Below are 22,653 nucleotides of genomic sequence, written 5' to 3'. Positions count from 1 at the left end.
TAAAAGTTAACTTAAAGGTGAATAATAGATATTCGTAGAAATAAACAGGAGGGAAAGGCGCCTTCATTCTGAAGAGAGATTTCATTTTCCCTCACAACTCATGTCCCTAAGTAACCTTATTCCGCCTCAGGTCAGTGGAACAGCTGACCCCGCCCCTTCACTCTCCCCCTGAAACGTATTGAAACTAACATCAGCCCCGCCCACAACCCAGCCATCTCGCTGACGTTTCCTGAGTCTTTAGTATACAAAACTACGGAAACTCAGCAGGATCAAGGGCGCATTCGCTTATTTGTGGGTTCATTGATTTTTTTTTTTTTTTTAAGAAGTGTGAGCCTGGCTGTGAATGGACGGAATCTAAAGCGGCGGATGTAAGCTTGGCGCTGATTGGCTGCGGCTTCCCAGCGGCATGTGTCCGAGGCAGGCTTTTGTATATACCAGCCGCAGCTCGGCCCTTTAACAATGGATGGGGAGAGCCGTGCGAATTGATGGTCTACGGGAAGCAGCGGGGGCTAAACGAGCAAAGGGCAAGAGATGACTTGGGGGTCTACGCGGCGATCGGAAGCTGGATACTGACTGAGGTCGGTGCTGGGGTATTCGGGGGGTTTTGGAGTTATATGAGAAAGTTCTAAGTGCGGGGAAGGGAGGGGGCAGGGGGAGAGAAGCGTGTCCGGGGGTCTTTGTTGCCTCTGCCAGACATGGAGTATCATTGTGATACACTGACCATTCCTTACTGATCTCACCGAGCAGCCATTCCTTTCACTATTCTCCATCCGCGACTAGAAAACCCTTGGGCAGCGACTGAGGTTCCCCCCTCGTCTCTGAGATCCGCGACCCCTGCCCGTTTTATTGCCGACAATTATGATGATGATTATTATTTCCCAAACACCCTTTGTTGCCAGAACAGTGTTCCTCTGAATGAAGGTCTGTATGTTTCATTCATACTGACTTGGGACATGTGTCCATAGAGTACCAGTCTCTTCATTCACCCACATCAATGCATTTCTCATTACAATGTCCTACATTCATCATTCTAATGTCCTACAGCTGTAAAAGCTCCCAGCATGCACTGCTAGCCAAAAAAGCTGTTGGGGGGTGGTTAGGAGTTTTCCTTCCAGCTGGACAGGTTGAACATTCCTGGTGCGTATTGTATACCTTACGCCTCCCCCTTTCAATTGCCATTAAACTTTATTTTCTCTGGTTGTAACATACATAGTAGGCGAGGCTGAAATAATACCTTTCCTAGGAAAGTGCTGCACTGTTACCTTATACGGCTTCTAGTCTGGTTTTACTAATATTCGTATAATAAAATAAATGCGTGTTTTATTATTTGCTTGCTTGAAAACGCCCTGGAAGCCAGAGCGATAGACACGTCTAACGTCTTTGTATTTTGGGCAATAATGATTCCCAGGTGTTCTAGGAATGGGTGTGTAAGATTTTTTTTTTGTTCACGGTAGGGAAAGGGTTAAACTGCTGGTTGATTTTAATTAGGTGCAAAAAGGTTGTTGTTGTTTTTTTGTCTAAGCTTGATCCCATTTGAGGAAGCCTTTGTATGTAAAGTTGGCCTGTCTTGGGTGCAACAAAAAGTAACTTGGTTCTTATCCTGTTTGCAGAACTCCATTTTACAGACTTTTCCTGTCTGATCTTCCATGCAATGGAGCTAGAAGGGCTGTGGTGGAAGGGCCAACTTGCAGTAGATATCCATCAGACTCTTCGATATAAAGTAAGTCTTGCATTCCTTGTCATTACTGTGTATGGTAGGCACTTGCTGGGTTTTATATCTATCTATCTATCTATCTATCTTTCTATCTCTCTCTCTATATATATATCTATATATCTATATATATATATATATATATATATATATATATATATATATATATATATCTCGGCAGTGGTGCTTATACACTTATCCAGGACTTGCATTTGCAAGAATATGCACTATACGACCTTGCCTAAACCCTGCTCTACTGACTTGGTACTCTTCCATGTCTCAACTACAGTTCAGTTGAGCTACATTTACAGTGCATGAGAATGGTAACTCTTCCACAGGGAGCCCTTAATGCAGAAGAATGCATGCCTTGTGTTTCCTATCATGGAAATATAGCTCTAACTTTAGTGAAAACCATTTAGATGGTAAGCTCCTTTGGCCAGGACCTTTTGGTCTAGGTTATTAGGGGTTTTGTTTGCATGTAATGTGTCTCCGCCAATTTATTGTACAATTTATATGTTGGAGCTTTATAAATACATGTTTATTTTGATGTTTTTAATCCATTATTAATACTGACTTTTAAATGCAGTGCTTTCTGTATATTATTAGATAACAATTAGAAAATGACTGGTCAGCTGTCCGCGGACCTTTCACAATATCAGTGTTTTGAATGCTGGTATAATTAGAACTGTTAATTATCAAATATTTACAAAGAGCTGCCATGTTCATGTATAATTAATAAGGGTGTGCTCTAATTACGCACTTAGACACAGACCTCTCTCAAAGCCGAAGAGAGATTTAGGAACGCTTAACCCCCCCCCTCAAAAGGGAGATCAGCTGCTCTATATGCTGATGTATTGATATGATCTCTATTGCAAAGCCTTCTGTTGGTTGTCTGTCCAAATAAAATGTCACCCTCTGTTCTTGAGTGCAGGACCACCACCAAAAACCTTTCATTTATAGGCTTCATAGAAGACAGAGCTGCTACCAAAAAAAAAAAAATACAAAGTCTGGCTCTCCTAGTGCACACCATAAAACAAACACAGATGTGGGAAATTGTGTTAGCCTCATAAATCTTGAGATTGAATGGAATGTCCTTAAATCCTGTTTCCAGGTTTTAAAATCCTTAAAACAGGGATAAAAACGCTTGGGGCTCTTACACACTGGCGTTTTTTCCTACGTTTTTTTTTTTAGTTTGACGCGTGTAAACGCAGGGTTGAGCACGTAAAAACGCACTCACTAATTGATTCCATTATATTCTGCCAGGTTGTCCTCATGAGCATTCTGAGTTGCGATTTACTTCGAGTGCATTTGTTTAGACGCGCTTTCTCACACTTGACGCGCATTCAACTTTCAGTAGAATTAGGGATGCACCGAATCCACTATTTTGGATTTGTCTGAACCCCCGAATACTTCGCAAAAGATTCAGCCGAAAACTGAACTGATTCCGAATCCTAATTTGCATAGCAAATTAGGGGTGGGAATGGTCAAACATTTTTTACTTCCTTGTTTTGTGACAAAGCCACGCAATTTCCCTCCGCACTCCTAATTTACATATGCAATTAGGATTCGGTTGAGCCAGGCAGAAGGATTTGACCGAATCCTGGATTCGGGCATCCCTAAATAGAATAGAGGGTTGCTTTTGGAATAGGAAAAAATGCGCATAGCTGCAGCCCTTAAAGCAGTGATCCCCAACCAGTAGCTTGTGAGCAACATTTTGCTCTCCAACCCCTTGGATGTTGCTCCCAGTGGCCTCAAAGCAGGAGCTTATTTTTGAATTCCAGGCTTGGAGGCAAGTTTTGGTTGTATAAAAACCAGATGTACTGCCAAACAGAGCCTCAATGTAGGTTGACAATCCACATAGGGGCTACCAAATGGCCAATTACAGCACTTATTTGGCACCCCAAGAACATTTTTCATGCTAGTGCTGCTCCCCAACTCCTTTTACTTATGAATGTTGCTCACGGATCCCTGCCTTAAAGGCATATTTAATTGGCCGGTGCTCCTATCAGGAAAAAAACGGTCCGGGGGTGATTCCAGCGAGCACCACAGAGGACTTCCTCCTTCTTCAAATTTCCTAGGGCAAATGCATGCGCAAGAGAACAAAATAGCCAGCTTTTTCGTTAAAGTTCGGCTTTTCGTGCCGCTGTGCATGCACACCCGCGCAAAATAAAGAAGCCGGAACCCGATTGCTCTATGCTACTTTCTTGAATAACCCCAGGCCGGTGCAGCTTTCTGCTGATAGGAGCACCGGCCCAGGGTTTCAGGTAAGTATATACTTGGGGGTGGCTAACTTTTGGCACCCCCAAGTAAAAAACGCCGTTCCTTCTCCTTTAAAAAGTAGTGGCACTGTAGTAGTGCAACGGGCAGAGCCCAGAAGTGTTTCGCTAGGTCATTTCTCTAAAGTAAAATGGTGAATATCAGAGCTTTAGTGTCCCGTTGGCCTGAGCTAAGGCCAGCTGGTAACTTCCCAATGGTTCCTTTCACAGGCAAGTGCTAAGTAGCAGGGTGCCGGCAGCCCCCCTCAGGACATATCTGTTCAACATACTTTGTGAGCAGGCTCTGAGGTGCTGCTGCTGCTGCAAGAAGATTTCCATGCTTTCAGTCCTTTTGTTATTCAGCAGCAGGCTGGGATGTCCCTCATAACAGCAAACTGACTAGCGTTTCCCAACACAAATGTGTCTTTTGTTCCCACGAGTGTGCATTGCACTACTCCTGAACTTCAGAGTTTGCACCTCTTGTGCTCGCTCACTGCTAGGAGTCACAAATGCCATATTTTCTCAAAATTACATTTTTTCGGCCCCTTTTCCCTTCTTTCTGTCGCTCCATTGAGTGGATTAGGTTGCCAGGGTTACGTACATTAATTATTTTGATGAATTGCTTGTTTCGCACTCTGCCCAGTCATGTCTATAATCTGCACAATTCAATTAGTGCTTAAGGCGTGTTTCAACCCCAAACAAGGGCATGCTTTGTGTGAATTGGAGGATGTGTGTGGATATTCGTTTGCATAAACTTGCTTGCATAAAATTTAGGAAACAAAGGTTTTTGAGTTGTGCACTTTTGAAGGGTGACGGGCAATAAAGGAGATCTCCAACCAAAAACTTAGCAGTGAAAGAAATTCTAAGCAACTTTCCAATGTATTATTTAAATAATTTATATGTTAAAAGTAGTTAAAATGTAGTTAAAAGTTATCCCTGTCTGTTTTCCCTGTCCTACTAAAAGTTAAAGGGATACTGTCATGGGGAAAAATGTTTTTTTCAAAATGAATCGGTTAATAGTGCTGCTCCAGCAGAATTCTGCACTGAAATCCATTTCTCAAAAGGGTAAACAGATTTTTTTATATTCAATTTTAAAATCTGACATGGGGCTAGACATTTTGTCAATTTCCCAATGGATTTCAGTGCAGAATTCTGCTTGAGCAGCACTATTAACTGATGCGTTTTGAAAAAAAAATTTTTCCCCATGACCGTATCCCTTTAACTTTAAAAGTGAATAGCTCCATTAATATCGGGTAAATTTGTGCCGTTTTTGGGTAACCCATAGCAGCTAATCGGCAAGAAGCATTTACTATCACCTGGTAATCACCTGTTAAAAGCCAAGGTGATATACATTTGATATTTTGATTTAACAGTTCATTTTAAAGGAGAACTCAAGCAAGTAGGGTAGAAATGTTGTACATTATGTTTTGGGTTTCTGTACCAGCCCAAGGCAACCACAGCCCTTTAGCAGTAAAGATCTGTGTCTCCAAAGATGCCCCAGTAGCTCCCCATCTTCTTTTCTGCTGATTCACTGCACATGCTCTGCGCTGCTGTCCCTTAATAACCTTAAGTTCAGTATATAAAATGACATTTTAGCCATATTAATTTTTAGGGTTTAGTTTTCCTTTAAGGTGCCTCTTCTCTGGAGACAGGTGATCACTGCTGAACATTCCATGGATTCTGAAACATTGTTAATGTCTGGGTATTTCGCATGTTCTGTCTAAATAACATAAATGTATATATCCATGTGTTAAAGGGAATGTTACCCACAAAAAATCTTCTGCATGTAGGTAGTATCTGTTTGAAGATGAGGTTTATTCTTAGTGGTTTATGAATTAATGTGTTCTGTCCTCTGGAATGTTGTTTGCTAGGGCCCTCTTATTCTATTAACCAGCAATGGTTTGAATCACCTGTAACTCCAAAAAGTCATAGCTTAGCCTCAAGATAAATAAACTTTCTAGTTTTGAGGGTTGTTAAGTTCAGTTTCAGGATAGAGACAGGTAGGCAAATTGTTAAAAATCAAGACCAGTTGCAAGCTCCGAACAGATATGAGGAGAGGGCTTGAATAGAAGGATCAGTAATAAAAAGTAACAATACATTTGTAGCCTTAGGACTTTTACACACGGCTGTTTTTTCCTGCGCTCCCCTGCGTTTCGCCACAGGGGAGCGCAGGAGTAGTCGCACTCAATTATTGTGAAGGGGGCTGTACTCACACAGATGCATGTATGCGCCGAACACAGGTGAAATGCAACATGCTGCGTCCCACCTGCGTTTGCGGTTTACATGCGTCTACATTATAGTTAACGCAAAAGGTGACTCGCATGTAAGCCGCAAACAGATGCGACGGAAATAAGGTAAGTAATTCTATTGTCGGATTGTGTTGATGCGACACGACTGTCGGATGCAGACGCTGCGTCTGCATCAACACAATCAGACAATAGAATTACTTACCTTATTTCTGTTGCATCCGACGACACCTTCGTTTTTGCGCATTGTGGCGGAATCGTCCGTGGAGTCCCGCCCTAATGTGTGGCAGGCAAAGCTCCCTGAAAAGGTAGGGAAATGTCCAGAAACATCCAGAAAGTAATTCCTCATTGGTAATGGGGAGGGCTCAGGTAGGTACTCAGTGAGTCCATTGTCCTATGCTGCAAACACCCTGTGTGTTATAGGCCTAAAAATTCCAAAATGTGTAGTGCAATCATATATAACACAAATCTTAAGGTTTCTGTCTGGGTTTAATGATTTAAAGGGGAGCTATCACAAAATGAAAATTTAATATAAGCTTCATCATACTGAAATAAGAAACTTTCTAAATACATTCAATGAAATAATCAAGTTTATGTTCACTGCCCCTCTCTCAGCATCTGTTTCTCTTCATTCTGTCTTCATGCAGGAGTTGGGTGTCAGTCATTGAAAGTTAGATCCAATATATTTTATAGGGGGGCTCCCTTTCCTAGCAGATGTATTAGAGCTCACTCAAATAACTGATTTCAGTACAAACAAAATTAACAAAATAACTGCCTTTTGCATAAATTCTGCATGTAGAGAGACATGATGTCTGGTGATTTTAATAGTGATCTAACTGTCAATGATTATCTGACACCCAACTCCTTCATAAAGAGAGAATGAAGAAAAACAGATGCTGAGAGAGGTATAGTGAAGATAAACTTGATTATTTCAGAAACCGTACATAATTTTTAATTGATTGTATTTAGAAAGCTTCTTCTTTCAGTGTGCTGACGCTTGTATAAAATTTTCATGATAGTTCCCCTCTAAGTGAAATCTTGCTGAGCGTTCTCCTACTTCTGTTTACTTAGGAACTGAAACTTCCTTCCTACAAAGGCCAGTCTCCCCAGCTCAACCTGAGACGCTACTTTGCCGACTTGATCGCCATCGTCAGCAATCGGTTTAAGCTCTGCCCTACTGCCCGACATCTTGCTGTGTACCTGCTGGATCTCTTTATGGACCGATATGACATATCTATCCAACAGCTGCATATCGTGGCCTTGTCGTGTTTGCTTTTAGCGAGTAAGTATATTTTTTATGTTGACACGCCCACACAACTGCATCTCACAGTTGACCAGTTGTTTTTTGTTTTTAAGAAAAAAGGGCATTTATTGTTGCTATTTAATAATAACTGATTGAGAAAAGTATCTCTGACAGTTAGTACAGACTGGCCAATGACCAGCGAGAGCCAGAAACCAGCTGCTTCAGCTGTGCCGCCAGTTGCATTCTGTCATGTGACCGTCAAGAGCTGAATTCTTCTCTCTGTGCCAGTCCTAAGCCTGCTTTGGGTTTATGGCACCAGTTATGTGACACTTGGCAGTAGTAACAGCTGGGGGAGGGATTAGCACCAGATGCTTCAAGGTTCCCTACTGCAGTCTCTGATTTCTGCTATTACAATTAGACCTGCACCCCCTGTAGTGATAATGACAAGTGAACATCAAAGAAAAATCCTGGTGACCAAAAATATGAAATAAGCCTCGGGCCTCTCCATCCTGCAGTTCATATCTGTTTGCCTTGAGTCTGTCGCCCCCCCCCCCTGTTATCCCTTTGCACACTATTAATAGAAACAATGGCCCTCTACTTGAGGACACGCCGATTAAAGGGCAATTGTGCATATGTGTGATGCTAAGAGAGGAAGGCGAATAAGGAGTGACTTATTGCATCACATGCACTGGGGCCCCTTGGGACATAGATATCTGTAACTTTTTTTAATATTTTTTATGGATGTGTGATAAGTGACATATTTGTGTTATCACCAACACATACGGGCAGATTTATCAAGTGTCAGAGTGAAAATTTTAATTCTTGAGTTTTTTTTATGGCCAAAACTATTCAATTTGACTTGGGAATTGTTAAAACGTTTTTTAAAAAATTTGATTTTTTTTTTAAATGTATAATGCACTGGCCCTTTAAGAACTCAAATTCGACTATTTGCCACCTTAAACCAGCTGAATTGCTGTTTTAGCCTATGGGGGATGGCTTGGGATCAATTTGGAGTTGTTTGTTGCCTTCCTGACATTCAGAGAAAAAACTCGATTTGAATGCGATTTGTATTCGATTCGAATTTGATTCGAGTTTGCGGGTTGATCCCATTCTCCCGAGTTTCAAAAATTCTAATTTTTTAATAAATTGCAATTGGTCAAATTTCGAGTTCATGGGAGTTTTTAAATAACTCCCATGAACTCGAAATTCGACCCTTGATGAATCTGCCCCATAGTCTCTTTGGGTATTGGTATTATTGACTAGAAGGGTTCCATCCAAATGGGAAAGTCCACCTTTATATTAATTTCATTTTCACATTTTACCGTAGTGGTGTTACTGTATTTATTCCTTTATAGTGACTTATAGATGCAGTGGGTCTATTCACAATAGGGTAAATCTATTGTATATCTGTCAACAATAAAGCCTTTTTTTTAAAACAAAAAATACATTTCTATTGTTATGAGTGATTGTGTGCCCCAGGGTGTCTTTCTGGTTTGAGTGAACTGTGCCCTTTGTGTGTCTGGACACGGCTCACATTTACATTTTCTAGAGGCCAGACCTGCTGAGAATAAGCACTGACGCCTTAGGAGAAAACTGGTTTGTGTGTTTTACAGCAGAGCTTTCAGGCATATTGCTATGAAAGGTTCAGGAACAAATGAAGGAGCACATGTACCTAAATTAACTACTGTTCTGTTAAAACAAGAAAATGGGATTCTTTTTCATATAGTTAAAAATGTAAATGGCCAGGGGAGTCGGTTTGACTGACAGTTTCTCCAGTGCTAATACAGGTACAGCTGTATAGGATTTGTTAACTTATTATTATTATTATTATTATTATTATTATTATTATGGTGGTGGCACACGCTGCTATTTGGGGAGATTAGGCACCCAGCGACAAATCGCCTCTTCCTCGACTAATTTTCCCCCCCCCCCTCCCGCAATGCCTTCCCGCTGGCTAGAATGTAAATCGCCGGCGGGATGGCACTTGGAATACTTTGTTTTAAGACGCCTCACAAGGAAAATTCGAAATGCGGTCCCACTAGAGTCCTGCAGCGGGTCGGGTACCCGCGGGTTATCCGCAAAACCCTGCGGTAGCCTGCGGTTAGCAGTTCCGGGTGCGGGTATAGACGCGGGTTTGCGGGGCATGCCGCGGGTCTTCTCAATAGTGACATTTACTCCTTTTTTCTGATCACGTCTACAGCGCCGATTCTGTCACTTCCGGTTTACAATGACCGCACTTTCTGATTCTTGATGGTCAAGCGGGTCTCAGGTCCGGGTTGCGTATAAGGTACTTGCGGGTCGGGTAGCAGATCCAAGCGGATTGCAGGGTACGGGTCGGGTATGGGTTCCAAAAAAATGGACCCACGCAGGACTCTAGGTCCCGCGATCCGACCACCCGTTACCCACCCGTTACCACGATTGTATCAGCCCGATATCGCCCACCTCAAGGTGAGATCTGTCAGTGTATGGCCACCTTAGATTGATGACCAAACAGTTTTCTGTTTTTATAATCTTTTCATGTTGGGCTTTTTCAAAGAGACCCATGTTTGAATGTTGGCCTTGTTTGCTTTAATCCAATTATAAAACTCAGTCTGCAGTACTTACTGCTATCCCCCCCCCTGGCTCTGTTTTCTCCTCTGTGTGTAACTCCACTCTCTGTTTGATGCCATTTAGCAAACAATCGCTGGTATGTCAGACACTCATAATGATTATTGTCTGGGGAAAACAAAACCAAAAGACCTAATCATAAAATGGCTTCCTTTTTTCTTACCTGCTGTCAAGCAGATGAACTGTGAGATTTCAGTTTTGTTTTTAATCCTATTTTAGCTGCTTATCTATCTTCTGGCCCTCCCCTCTATAGATAATGCTATACTCTTATCCAAACTGCTTATTTGTTGCTACAATAATTACGCTGTAGCAACTGCTGGAGGATGCAAAAAACTCAGCAGTTTGTAATTTCAGCAATCTGGTTGCTAGGGTCCAAATTATCCTAGCAACCATGCACTGAATTATGGACAAGACATAACCTGAATAGAAAGGAGTTAAAAAATAAAAAAGTAGCAATAACAGTACATTTTGTAGCCTTAGGTGCAGATTTATCAAGGGTCGAAGTGAAAATTTTGAGGTAATTTCAGTGTGTACTTCGACTAGGGAATAGTCCAAATTCGAACTGAATTTGGGGGGGAAAAAATCGAATATCGAAATTTATCATGTACTGTCTCTTTGAAAATTCAACTTTGACTATTCGCCATCTAAAACCTGGCAAATTGCTGTTTAAGCCTATGGGGCACCTCCTAGAACCTATTTGGAGTCTTTTTTTTTTTTTTTTCGAATTCAGTCGAATACGATCCGAATTTCAATCGAACGATCAAATACAGCCTATTCACCTGAAGTTAAAAATTAGATTTTTTTTTTTTAATTAAATTTTGGTTGGTCTTTTATTATTCGAATTTCGAGGTGATATGGGAGTTCAAAAAAAAAAAAACTCCCATCACCTCGAAATTGGACCCTTGATAAATCTGCCCCTTACAGTCATCTCTGTAATGTGTTGTGGATATGTTTATAGATACAGGTATGGGATCCATAAACCCGTTTTCCAGAAAGCTCCTAATTGCGGGAAGGCCATTTGCCATAGAAGATAGTTCAAATCTTTAAAAATGATTTCCTTTTTCTCTGTAATAATAAAACAGTAACTTGTACTTGATCCAAACTAAGATAGAATACCCCGAGTATGGAAAAAGTCTTCATTCTGTCTTCATTCAGGAGTTGGGTGTCAGATATTCATTGACAGTTAGATCCAATATATCTTATGGGGGGCTTCCTTTCCTAGCAGATGTATTAGAGCTCACTCAAATAACTGATTCCAGTACAAACAAAAATCTAACAAAATAACTGCCTTTTGCACAAATCCTGCATGTAGAGAGACATGATGTCTGGTGATTTTAATAGAGTGAGCTCTAATACATCTTCTAGGCAAAAGGAGCCCCCCTATAAGATATATTGGATCTAACTGTCAATGAATATCTGACACCCAACTGCTGCATGAAGACAGAATGAAGAGAAATCTCTGAGAGATGCTGAGAGAGGGATAGTGAAGATAAACTTAATTAGTTCAGAAAAGGTACAGAATTTTTAATTGATTATATTTAGAAAACTTCTTATTTCAGTATGCCGAAGCTTATTTTAAATTTTCATTTTTGCGACAGCTCCCCTTTAAACAAATAATATTTTTCAAAATGATTTCCTTTTTCTCTGTAATAATAAAACCGTACCGTGTACTTGATTCTAAATAAGATATAATTACGTCTTATTGGAGGCAAAGAAATCCCATTTGGTTCATTTAACATTTTGATGGTTTGTTTTTTTTTTTTTTTAATGGAGGTCCAGAATTACAGAAGGATCCCTTATCTGGATCCCGAGCATTCTGGATAACCCAAACCTGTACAACAAATGTGATTTTTTTTTATTTTTTATTATTATTCATTCTTAGGAGTTGAGCTGACCATACACATTAAGAACAGCTTGTCCAATTTTATCTGAAAGGGACAAATATGCCAAATATGCAGTTTAAATCTGCCCCATATGGCAAGTTTTAAGACTACTTTCCAAATGAGCACATTTGATACATCCTAAAAAGCCCAGACGTGGGATGGAATTTGCTCACCCTTTGATGCCAGTGTGTAGTAATATATAACTGTCATTGTTCAAAGGTAAATTTGAAGACAAGGAAGACCGGGTGCCGAAGCTGGAGCAGCTCAACAGCCTGGGCTGTATGACCAACATGAACCTGGTGCTGACCAAACAGAACTTGCTGCACATGGAGCTTTTGCTACTGGAAACATTTGAGTGGAACCTGTGTCTCCCCACACCTGCCCACTTCATTGAGTACTACTTGTCCATTGCGGTTCATGACACTGACCTCCATGACGGCTGGCCGATGATTTGTTTGGAGAAGACGAAGATTTATATGGCAAAATATGCAGACTACTTCTTGGAAGTATCTTTGCAAGGTATAGTCATCATCCCTATCCGTGTTTATTATTAAGGCTTCTCCGATATCCGTACCTTGTACATGAATACATTTTATTTTTTTCTCTTTTCACAGATCACATGTTTTTAAACTACGGCCCATCCTTGGTGGCTGCTGCATGTGTAGCCGCATCTAGAATTATCTTGCGGCTCTCACCGTCTTGGCCGACGAGGCTGCATCGGCTCACCGTGTACGCTTGGGATATCCTTGTGCCTTGCATTGAGAGATTATTAATGTAAGTTCTGAATTTAATTTATTCTCTTATATTTTCCATTAGAGGGTAATGCACAGCAAAATGGCTCCGTTTTTTTCACCTTCATTTCATCAAGAGGCTGAACGATGCATACTTTGACTGCTTCGGCCAGCCACAAACAGGTGGATTTGGGGTTTCTATTTCAAACAGTACCTGTAAACTCTTGTTTACCTGGATCCAGGGTCGGACTACACTGGCAGGACACCGGGAGAAAACCCGAAGGGCCTCGGCCCTCAGGGGCCCCAGCCAACCAAGACCTGCTCCTCAATCACCCCTGATGGGCCCCTAAAGAAAAAGAGTTTGTGCATGAGCTGGCCCAGCATTCATACACCAGGAGAGCGTTCACGTGTACGCACGAGTGTATGGGGGGTCACGGGAGTTGGGGTGTCCGGAGGGGGGCCCCCGGTGACTTGCTAGGAGGGCCATTGTCGCTGCCGGTGGGCTCCATGCTCCAGTCCAACCCTGCTTTGATCTGTATGTAATAACAGCCTTGCTTTAAGATAAATTGAATAGATCTAATGGCTAGTAAAGATATTGGCATGTATGTATGGCCGTGGGTCTCTTGATTCATTAAATCTCACAGTTGTCACCAAACTAGCCGTGTCAGATTTAAAAGGCTAATGACTATACCAATAATACCTATAACTGAACAAATGGCAAAACCACACTGCAGGGCTGTGCAGAGATACTCAATGCACCTGGCACAATGTGTTGTTTCCAATAAATCTTAAAGGAATAGTTCAGTGTAAAAATAAAAACTGGCTAAATAGATTTATTGTGCAAAATAAAAATTGATTCGAATATAGTTAGTTAGGCTAAAATGGAATGTATCAAGGCTGGAGTGACTGGATGTCTAACATAATAGCCAGAACACTACTTCCTGCTATTCAGCTCTCTAACTCTGAGTTAGTCAACGACTTTAAGGGGGCCCACATGGGACATAACTGTTCAGTGAGATTGCAATTGATCCTCCGCATTCAGCTCAGATTCAAAAGCAACAGTTATGACCCATGTGGCCCCCTCAAGTCACTGATTGGTTACTGCTTGGTAATGCCTGCCATGTCAGCATGGAATATGCCATTACTTGCCTTCCAATTGTGCTGTAAACATTTGGGAATACTCCTGTTTGTTTTTATAAGGGTTTGTAATGGTATAATATCTTTAAATAAACTGAGTGAGTTGTAAATCTAATGCCATGATCTAACCAACAAAAAGTAGCTTTGATGCCTGAGGGTACCAGAGCAAGGTGAAGCCTATGATTAGGGTCCATAAGCACAAAACATGTTAGTCCTGTTTGTGTTTCACAGACTACACCTGTTGTTTTAATGAACCACGTAAAGCATCATTTGTACTTACTGGAGGTGTAATTTGTTTTGCACATTTGCAGTTGGTGAAATCAGCCAGGGGTCCATTCTGTTTATAATACCCTATATGGCAGCTTTGCAGTGACAGTACAAGCCTAAAGGTAAAGGGGTAGTTCACCTGTAAATTAACTTTTAGTATGTTTTCGAAATTAAGCAACTTTTCAATTGGTCTTAATTTTTTAGCAACCAAAAAATCAACTGGACGGCGCTGTGGTTAAAAATTTATTGTAGCAGACTGCGGATATGTCTGCATAATGCGTTTCGGAATCACTCCCTTAGTCATAGAAGCCTAGAAGGTAGTGATTCCCAAAACGCGTTAGGAGGACAAATCCGCATACTGCTACAATAAATGTTTAACCAGAGTGCCGATTTTTTTTTTTTTTTGGTTGCTATTTGTACAGTGGGGACGCTGTGGACTGGAGCTGCTTGAAATAAGGGGGAGCTTGGAGTAGTCTTTCTTTTTTTTTTTTATACTAACCCTGACAGCAACAATTTCAACAAGGTTACAATTTTATTATTGATACTGTCTAAGGCTGCTAAATAGCCAATCGTAAACTTTAATTGGCACTCCCAGGACCTTTTTTTTAATGCTTGTGTTGCTCCTCAACTCTCTTTATATTTAAATGTGGCTCACCGGTAAAAAAAGGTTGGAGACCCCTGTTCTACGTCATACTAAAACGTAAAAGGTGAACTACCCTGTTAAATGTACAGACGTTTTATCACAGTCAGAGAACAAGTACTTTTCGCGGGTGGGAGGTTCTTTTTTTTTTTTTTCCATTAATGAATTTGTATTTATCCGTGGATAAGCATATCTAATCACAAAAGACGGATAGGTGCTCCAACTGAAATTATAAAGCCCAAGTATCCAAATACTTTTTTTGCAAGGGCAGAGACGCACGCTGCAGTTCGGGGAGATTACTCGCCCAGCGATAAGTCTTCTCTTCTACAGGGCGACTAATCTCCCCGAACTGCCTTCCCGCAGGCTAGAATGTAAATCGCCGGCAGGATGGCACTCTGATCGATTCGTTTTCCGAAGTCACCCGAAGTTTCCTCGTGAGGCGACTTAGGAAAACAAATCACTTAGCCTGCAGGGGCAGTAGTTTGGGGAGATTAGTCGCCCCGAAGAAGAGGAGATTTGTCGCCGGGCGACTAATCTCCCCGAATTGCAGCATGTGTCTCAGCCCTAAGGGGTTATTTGCCTTGAATGAACTTTTAGTATAATTTAGAGAGTGCTATTCTGAGACAATTTAAACTCGGTCTTGGTTTTTTATTTTCTGTGTTTTTTAAATGATTAAGCTTTTTGTTCAGCAGCTCTCTCCAGTTTGAAAGTTCACAAGTATCTGGTTGCTAGAGTCCAAATTACCCTAGAAACCAGGCAGTGGTTGAGAAAGTGGAATATGAGTAGGAGAGGGTCTGAATAGAAGTAGCGTAATAAAATCAGCAATAGCAAAATTGTATAATGGCAAGCATTTTATTTTGGCTGCTGGGGGACAGTGACCCCCTTTTTGAAAGCTGGAAAGAGTCAGAAAAAAAATCAAGACCTATTGAAAAGTTGCTGAGAATCATCCTATAACCTACTAAAAGTTCACTTAAAGTTAGCTACACCTTTAATAAACTGGAAACCGTGTTTATGAAATCGTAGAATTCAAGCAGGGATGCGCCTTTCTGAATTTTTGCATATTCTGTAAAAAGAAAAGACAAACGTGCTCTATGTGTGTTTGATGCATATTTGTATTTTTTTCTTTTAGTGCACACGACAATGATGTTAAAGAAGCCAGTAAGCATAAGAATCATCTGTCGCATACTGCAGCACAGTGCCTCTTTCCTCCTGCATCTCCAGCGCCCCCACAAGCTCATGTCCAGCAGCACATGCCTCCGTATCTACAGTCGCAACATCACCAGCTGCAGTTCCACCACTCGGCCCCTCAACCGCAAAACTGCCAACCGATCATAACAGCGGCCCATGCCTCTGCTTTTCCGCTGCAGACTTGCGCTTCTGCTATCCCCACTAGCATTCAGGCTCGCGGCCACATACAGACTACTGCAAGCGTCTCCTTAGCTGCCGTCCCAATAGAAGTCAAGCCGTGCATTGGGGTGTCTTACAACAGAAGCTACCAAGTGAACGGACACTACTCGCGATTAACACAGTGTTTCGACAGGTGATGAGGCCTGAATGTGAACATTCTATAAACCTGTGAATTCTGCGGTGATCCAAAATTTTCCGTCAGCTTTATTATTTTGTCTTTTTGTTTTCGGAAAGATGCAATTGCATATCGAGATGAGTCCGATAAACAAGAATTGTGCAAAAGCTTCCTCCGTCAAACCACTTTCTTGCTGAAAAAGCAATCGCCGGACCTTTTTTTTTTTTTTTTTTTTTTTTTTTTTTTTTTATCCAGTAAACATTGTGACCTTCAAGGAAACCTGTCTTCTCTAAATGCAAATGGTTCTTTTTTTTTTTTTTATGAAGGAGACTTAAGGTGACCATAGACGTAACAATTACGATCTTTCTTGGAAACGATCTTTCCAAGAAAGATCGTTCGTTTCAATACACACGTGTAGAGCTGAATCGTCAGATATACAGGTAGATATACGGGAATAAACAATAGAATTCTACCTGTATCTGACGATTCAGCACTAACAATGGCCGATGTTTGGGTCCCTTCAAAGGCAACCGATCAAAATTTTCCATCCAGCCCGATCGACAAGCCGACCGATATCCAAGTCTTCTGCCGATATCGGTCGGCTCTTTTTCCACCATACACGCAACGAATATCGGACGAAAATTCGTTTCGTACGATATTATCTGTGCGTCTATGGCCACCTTTACAGTATTAATATTTTGCGACTTAAGGAGTACAGAACTACAGATATGGCAGTCGGCCGGTTTAACACAATCGATAACCACTCGTGCTTTTGTAACTGTAGATAGTCGTACGGTGCTCAGCTATGGGAATTATGGGTAACTAATGTTCCTTATGGTTCCGTCTTCATTGAAAGAGCTCAAGAATTCCATTATACCTCAAAGGATGCCATGTTTGGAAAAGCAATATTCCATACTAACTCAGGGAAATGAAATAATCATTTGTGCTGCTGGTATACTGTATATTGTAGCTAGGGTTATACATGTATACTATTTTGGTTATTGTTTGTCTAACCTTGTGCTGCTTTACAACCTAACTTGGAATGTGTGACCTCATCCATCCAATTGAAAATGTCCATTACTTTCTCTTGCAAGGAACATCGTATCTGATGTCTTTTCTGTAACACTAAAATGTGCAACACAATCGTCAATATACTGGTAATTTTTTAGGCGTAGCCGTAGCTGATTGTAGGTAGATGTAGTATATGGTAGTTTAATTACATGCCAAATGAAACCGACCAAAACTGTTATAGAATTCCACTTTGGCAAAGTTTTAAGACTGGAGTGGTTGGCCTGCCTGCTTCCATATGGAGAACGATGGGAGTTCTGTTGCTGAACGCAAAAGGAACCACTGGGGATTTAAGCTCTACTTTGCTGCCTCTAAAATATATAAAAAGGGTGTCATTATTGCAGCTATATGTGTATGTTCAATGAATGTTGTTCCATAGGGTGCTTAACGCGACGCCTATATAATGTGACAAAAATTGAATATATCCTTGAAATCAATCTAGCATTCTCAGAATGTTTCTCGAAAATTCTAGTTCTGTTTTATTACTTTTTTTTTTTTTTTTATGTAGTGATAAGGTTTATTTTCTCGCTAGTCTGCCATTTGTCCTGTTTGTGTTGGATCAGTATTTATAGCGTTTTTTTTTTTTTTTTTTTTCACTCCCATAAAATAGTGTTATTTTAGGGATTGCCGGGAATTCTAGAAATGGTTGGAGGCGCAATTGTTTAACATTTCAGTATCATTACAATTATCCTAATGTAACTACCTCGTGGGAGCTGTCTTTAGTGGGGTCCAAGGGGGTTGTTTATCAAGGTCCGGATTTATCTCCGTATTTTTAATATCAAACTTCGAGCAACTCCGAATTCCCGAATGGACCTTATTTATGAAGAAATAAGCCCGAATAAATAGGGTCAGCCAAACTTCGGAGCTTTCCCCAAAAACTCTCAATTGTTCGGAGTTTTCCGCAAAACGACAATCTTTTTTTCTGCGTTTTTTGCGCCAAAACCCGAAATCATCGGATATGGGTACAAACATTAGCGCAGACACTGGGACCTTCCCCATTGACTTATACAGAACCTCGAGAGCTTTTAGATCCCAATATTCGGACCTTGATAAATAACCCCCCAAGTGTTGGTGCTTTGTGCATAATGGTGTTTGCCAGTGCAGAATTGTCGTCCGGAACACTTATTGGCCGTGCACTGCTGGTTGCACAGCAGTATCTATAGTATCAATAGGGGCAATTGTATCATGGAAAGGGTTTTGCAGTTTAGCTGGCACAGTATGGTGACATGGCTACAGCCACACAATCTCAGAATACCTCAAAACTGATTTTGCCCCAGGCCCCGCCATCATTTACATCATGGTGAGAACAATTCAATTCCTCCTTGCTTCAAGGATTCAACTTGAAACTACAGATCAACGGCTGCTTGAAAACCAAGCGGCAGCAGATTGTTTTTTGTTTTTGAGCACCAATAACACTAGCAGAATAACCATTTTCTACATTTACTAACACTGGATTTTTTTTTGATTATTTTTTTTTTTTACTAAAAGGGAAGAATGGTGGGAAGATGTAATTAACATCTATATTCACAGCTACTGTACATATTTAATTTTTGATTACTTTTTATTGTCTTATAAGTAGTAGGATGCCAGGTCAGTACACTACAGTTTTATTATTTATTGCGTAGAATCACCTTCTGTTGTTGTAAAGCTACATAATCATGATACTGAAACAGCCAAAGGTATGTGCACTGTGAGCTGTTATGGCTATTGAGAATAATCAACCATAATTTCCTGTTGGAGCAGAGAAGCCAAAACGTTGTGGGCCTTCATCAGAATGTAGAGAAACTGATCCAAGTATTTAACCACAACAAAGAATTCGGGGTGAGTGCTATGCACTTCAGTTTTTTTAAATAAACATTTTCTTTGTTTAAATCTTGATTTATTTGGACTTGTTTTTGTTTTAATTGCTTTCGGCCAGATCTCGATCGGGGAAGCCCGTCGGGGGCCCCCATACACGGGCCAATAAGCTGCCAACTCGGTCTGTCGGCAGCTTTTGTCGGCAGCTTTTATCGGCCCGTGTATGGCCACCTTTATGGTAAGATATGACTACAATGCCTATATGGTCTCTTAAGATGGCCATAGACTTAACAATTATGATCTTTCTCAGGAAAAGATCTTTCCCGAGAAAGATGGTTCATTTCAATACACACGTGTAGAGCTGAATCGTCAGATATACAGGTGGAAACAATGAAATTCTACTGGTGATAAGCGAATAAATTCGCCAGGTGCAAATTTGCTGTGAATTTTTTCGTTTCACCGCCAAGAAAATTCGCAGACGAAAGCTCGCCATCGACAAAAAATTTTGGACGCGTGTCGGAAAAGTCGCTTGAGTCAAAACCATTGCGCATCAGCACTATTCGGACGCCCATTGACTTTAATACCGGCAGCAAAATTGCCGTGGGCGTTAAAATTCGCATTTTGCTGATTTTTCAGCATTTCGTGGGAAATTCGAGAGTTTTTCGGTGAAGCGAACTGGGAGAAGTTCGCCCATCACTAAAATTCTACCTGTATCTGACAATTCAGCACTAACAATGGCCGATGTTTGGGTTCCTTCAACGGCACCCGATCAAAATTTTCCATCCAGCCCGATCGACAAGCCGACCGATATCAAAGTCTTCTACCGATATCGGTCGGCTCTTTTCCCACCATACACGCACCCAATATCGTGCGAACATTTTTTCGTACGATATTAACTGTGCGTGTATGGCCACCTTTACATACCTATGAAATCCTATCAAGAAGGTAATTCAGGATGACATTTGAAAATGAAAACTTTTGCTGCCAATAGTCCCGGCTGAATGGTTGATACCAACATATTTGTATATCGCTGACCACAAAAGCCAATGGGGAAGTGGGGATAGGCTTTAATAAAAGGAGATAAAGGAGAAGATTCATTAACATTTTCAGGAATTGAGTTAATGTTAATAACAGGAAAAGATAATCTGATTACATTAGAACTGCTGGGAAAATACAAGGAAATTATTTGGAATCTGAATCTAACCCTTCATAATCCACCCCCCACCATATAATTATTGGGGGAATGGTATGAGGAAATATCACGATTTTCAAAGGGGTCATTGTAACCCATGCTTAACAGCTCAGCAACCAATGTTAAAGGGATACTGTCATGGGGGAAAAATTTTTTTTTCAAAATGAATTGGTTAAAAGTGCTGCTCCATTGTTTGCCCTCATTATTGAACCCCTGGCAATTCATATTCGGCAACATGTTGACATCCATGGTCTTCAGATAGGTGAGATTCATCATAAATGTGTCCTCTATGCTGATGACTTATTACTGTTGGTTTCCAAGCCTATGACATCTCTCCCATATTTATATACTTTACTCTCTGAGTTTGGCTCGGTCTCTGGTCTGAAGGTTAATTCCCAAAAATCCGAAGCACTGAACATTAATCTCCCTCCCCATACTCAAAAGCTGCTGGAGATTAACTTTGGATTTCACTGGCAACCTAAAAGCATAAAATATTTGGGGGTTCAGATCACTCCAGAATATAGTAACCTATCCCAAGCCAATTATCCGGGGTCAATTAAAAGACTGTTCTCTATGTTACATTCTTGGGAACCCTTGCAGTTATCCTGGTTAGGGAAAGTACATGCCCTGAAAATGACAGTCCTCCCCCATCTGTTATATTTGTTCCGCACACTTCCAGTTAACCCCCCTATGACTACTCTACTTAAACTGCAGTCTCAATGCTTAAAATTTGTATGGGGTGGTAAACGGTCTAGGCTGAGGGCAAGCATAGCCTACCGGAATAGGACTAAGGGTGGCTTGGGGATTCCTAGTCTTAGGGCCTATTATATTGCGGCTCAGCTGGCTCAGATGGTGGAATGGCATACCCAGAGTACTTCCCCTCTCTGGACACAGTTAGAACTAAGCTCTGTGGGGGGCACTCTTCTCAGCAATTTGATGTGGATTGGGGCCTCCCCTGACCCCACTTATTGCCCCACGGTGAATCATTCCCTGCAAGTGTGGAAGTCGGCTTCTACCAAATACCCATTAGTGTCGGCCCACCGTCCTGTGTTATCTTTCCTGAACAATCCTGACTTCCCTCCAGGCAGGGAGGGGGGCGCCTTCTCTTGGTGGCAGGACAATGGCCTTTTAGCTCTGCATCAGCTCACCAGAGATCATGTGTTTCTGTCTTGCCAAACACTCCAAGAGAAATTCCATATGCCTATCACTGAATCATTTAGATATGCCCAAATACGCCACTATTTTCTCTCCCTAACGGGGAACATTCTGCGGGACTTGCCTGCACCCACAATATTTGAACACTTATGCCTGCACTCCATCCCATATAAAGGGGCCATATCTAGAATTTATGATGTCTTAATACACCAGACGCCTGTTAAAGATTTGATTTTTGTTAAGCAGTGGGAGCAAGACCTGCGTCTCTGTTTGGAGGAGGATGCTTGGCTGGACATGTTGCGGGACATGTCTAGGTGTTCCCCTAGTATTTTGGTACAGGAAACTTCTCAAAAGGTGGTCACTAGGTGGTACTTAGTTCCCGAAAAGCTTGCGAAATGGTACCCCACCTCCTCTCCGGTGTGCTTTAGGGGTTGCGGGCAGACTGGTTCCTTTTTTCATATTTGGTGGCATTGTCCTAAGGCTGTCCGGTTCTGGACCAGGGTCTATACGATGGTAACTAGCATCACTGGGCTTATACTTAGGAAATCCCCTCTGGAAGCTCTGATACATGGACGAGTGCCAGGTGGGAACAAATGGGTTCGGCAGCTAGTAGGCCGTATATTTACGGCGGCCAAACAGACTATTGCCAAGGCTTGGAAAACCAACTCATTAAATTTACAGGAGGTGAAACACAGACTTGATAACTATATGTCTATGGAAAGGCTTTCCTCACTTGCCAGGGGTGACTTGCGCTCTTTTCACAAGCTCTGGGGCCCCTGGGTTCAATATAGAGGGCTATCGGCACTAGGTTAGATGTGGGTACGTTAGGTGGATTGTACCCTAGATTTGCCATTTGCCATTTTTCCCCAAGACACACCTATATTCTTATGTGATCATATTCTTCACTGAATACGCACCCCCTATGGATACGTTCTTTGGTTTCTGTTTTGCTACTTCTGTCTATTCTTTCCTGTCTAACTAAGGTTGGTATCCTATTTTCCTCATTGTTGATTGCAATAATTGTACTCTGTATCTTTGCATTATTGAAGCTGTTTTTTACATGCGATGCATTACTTTCTGTAAGACTTTTCATGGAAGATAGGAGCAACGGCTGTATTTTGATTTTCTTCTGTTTCTTTTTCTTTGAAAAACAAAATAAAAATATTGAAAAAAAAAAAAAAAAGTGCTGCTCCAGCAGA

General features: G+C 41.3%; 1 protein-coding gene across 1 annotated transcript; it reads left to right on the top strand.

Moving 5' to 3' along the window:
• The first annotated feature begins 273 nt into the window (after positions 1 to 273).
• ccnj.S (cyclin J S homeolog) lies at positions 274 to 19,182 on the top strand. The gene is made up of 7 exons (XM_041570918.1): positions 274 to 578; positions 1,611 to 1,720; positions 7,284 to 7,494; positions 12,165 to 12,464; positions 12,560 to 12,719; positions 15,850 to 16,573; positions 16,925 to 19,182. Exons 2-6 carry the CDS (start codon positions 1,652 to 1,654, stop codon positions 16,262 to 16,264), a joined length of 1,155 nt encoding a protein of 384 aa, XP_041426852.1. The 5' UTR covers positions 274 to 578; positions 1,611 to 1,651; the 3' UTR covers positions 16,265 to 16,573; positions 16,925 to 19,182.
• Positions 19,183 to 22,653: the final 3,471 nt, after the last annotated feature.

Source organism: Xenopus laevis, chromosome 7S (assembly GCF_017654675.1).
Source record: "Xenopus laevis strain J_2021 chromosome 7S, Xenopus_laevis_v10.1, whole genome shotgun sequence".
NCBI classification, from domain to species: Eukaryota; Metazoa; Chordata; class Amphibia; order Anura; family Pipidae; genus Xenopus; species Xenopus laevis.
This window is presented reverse-complemented; position numbering and strand designations above follow the sequence as displayed.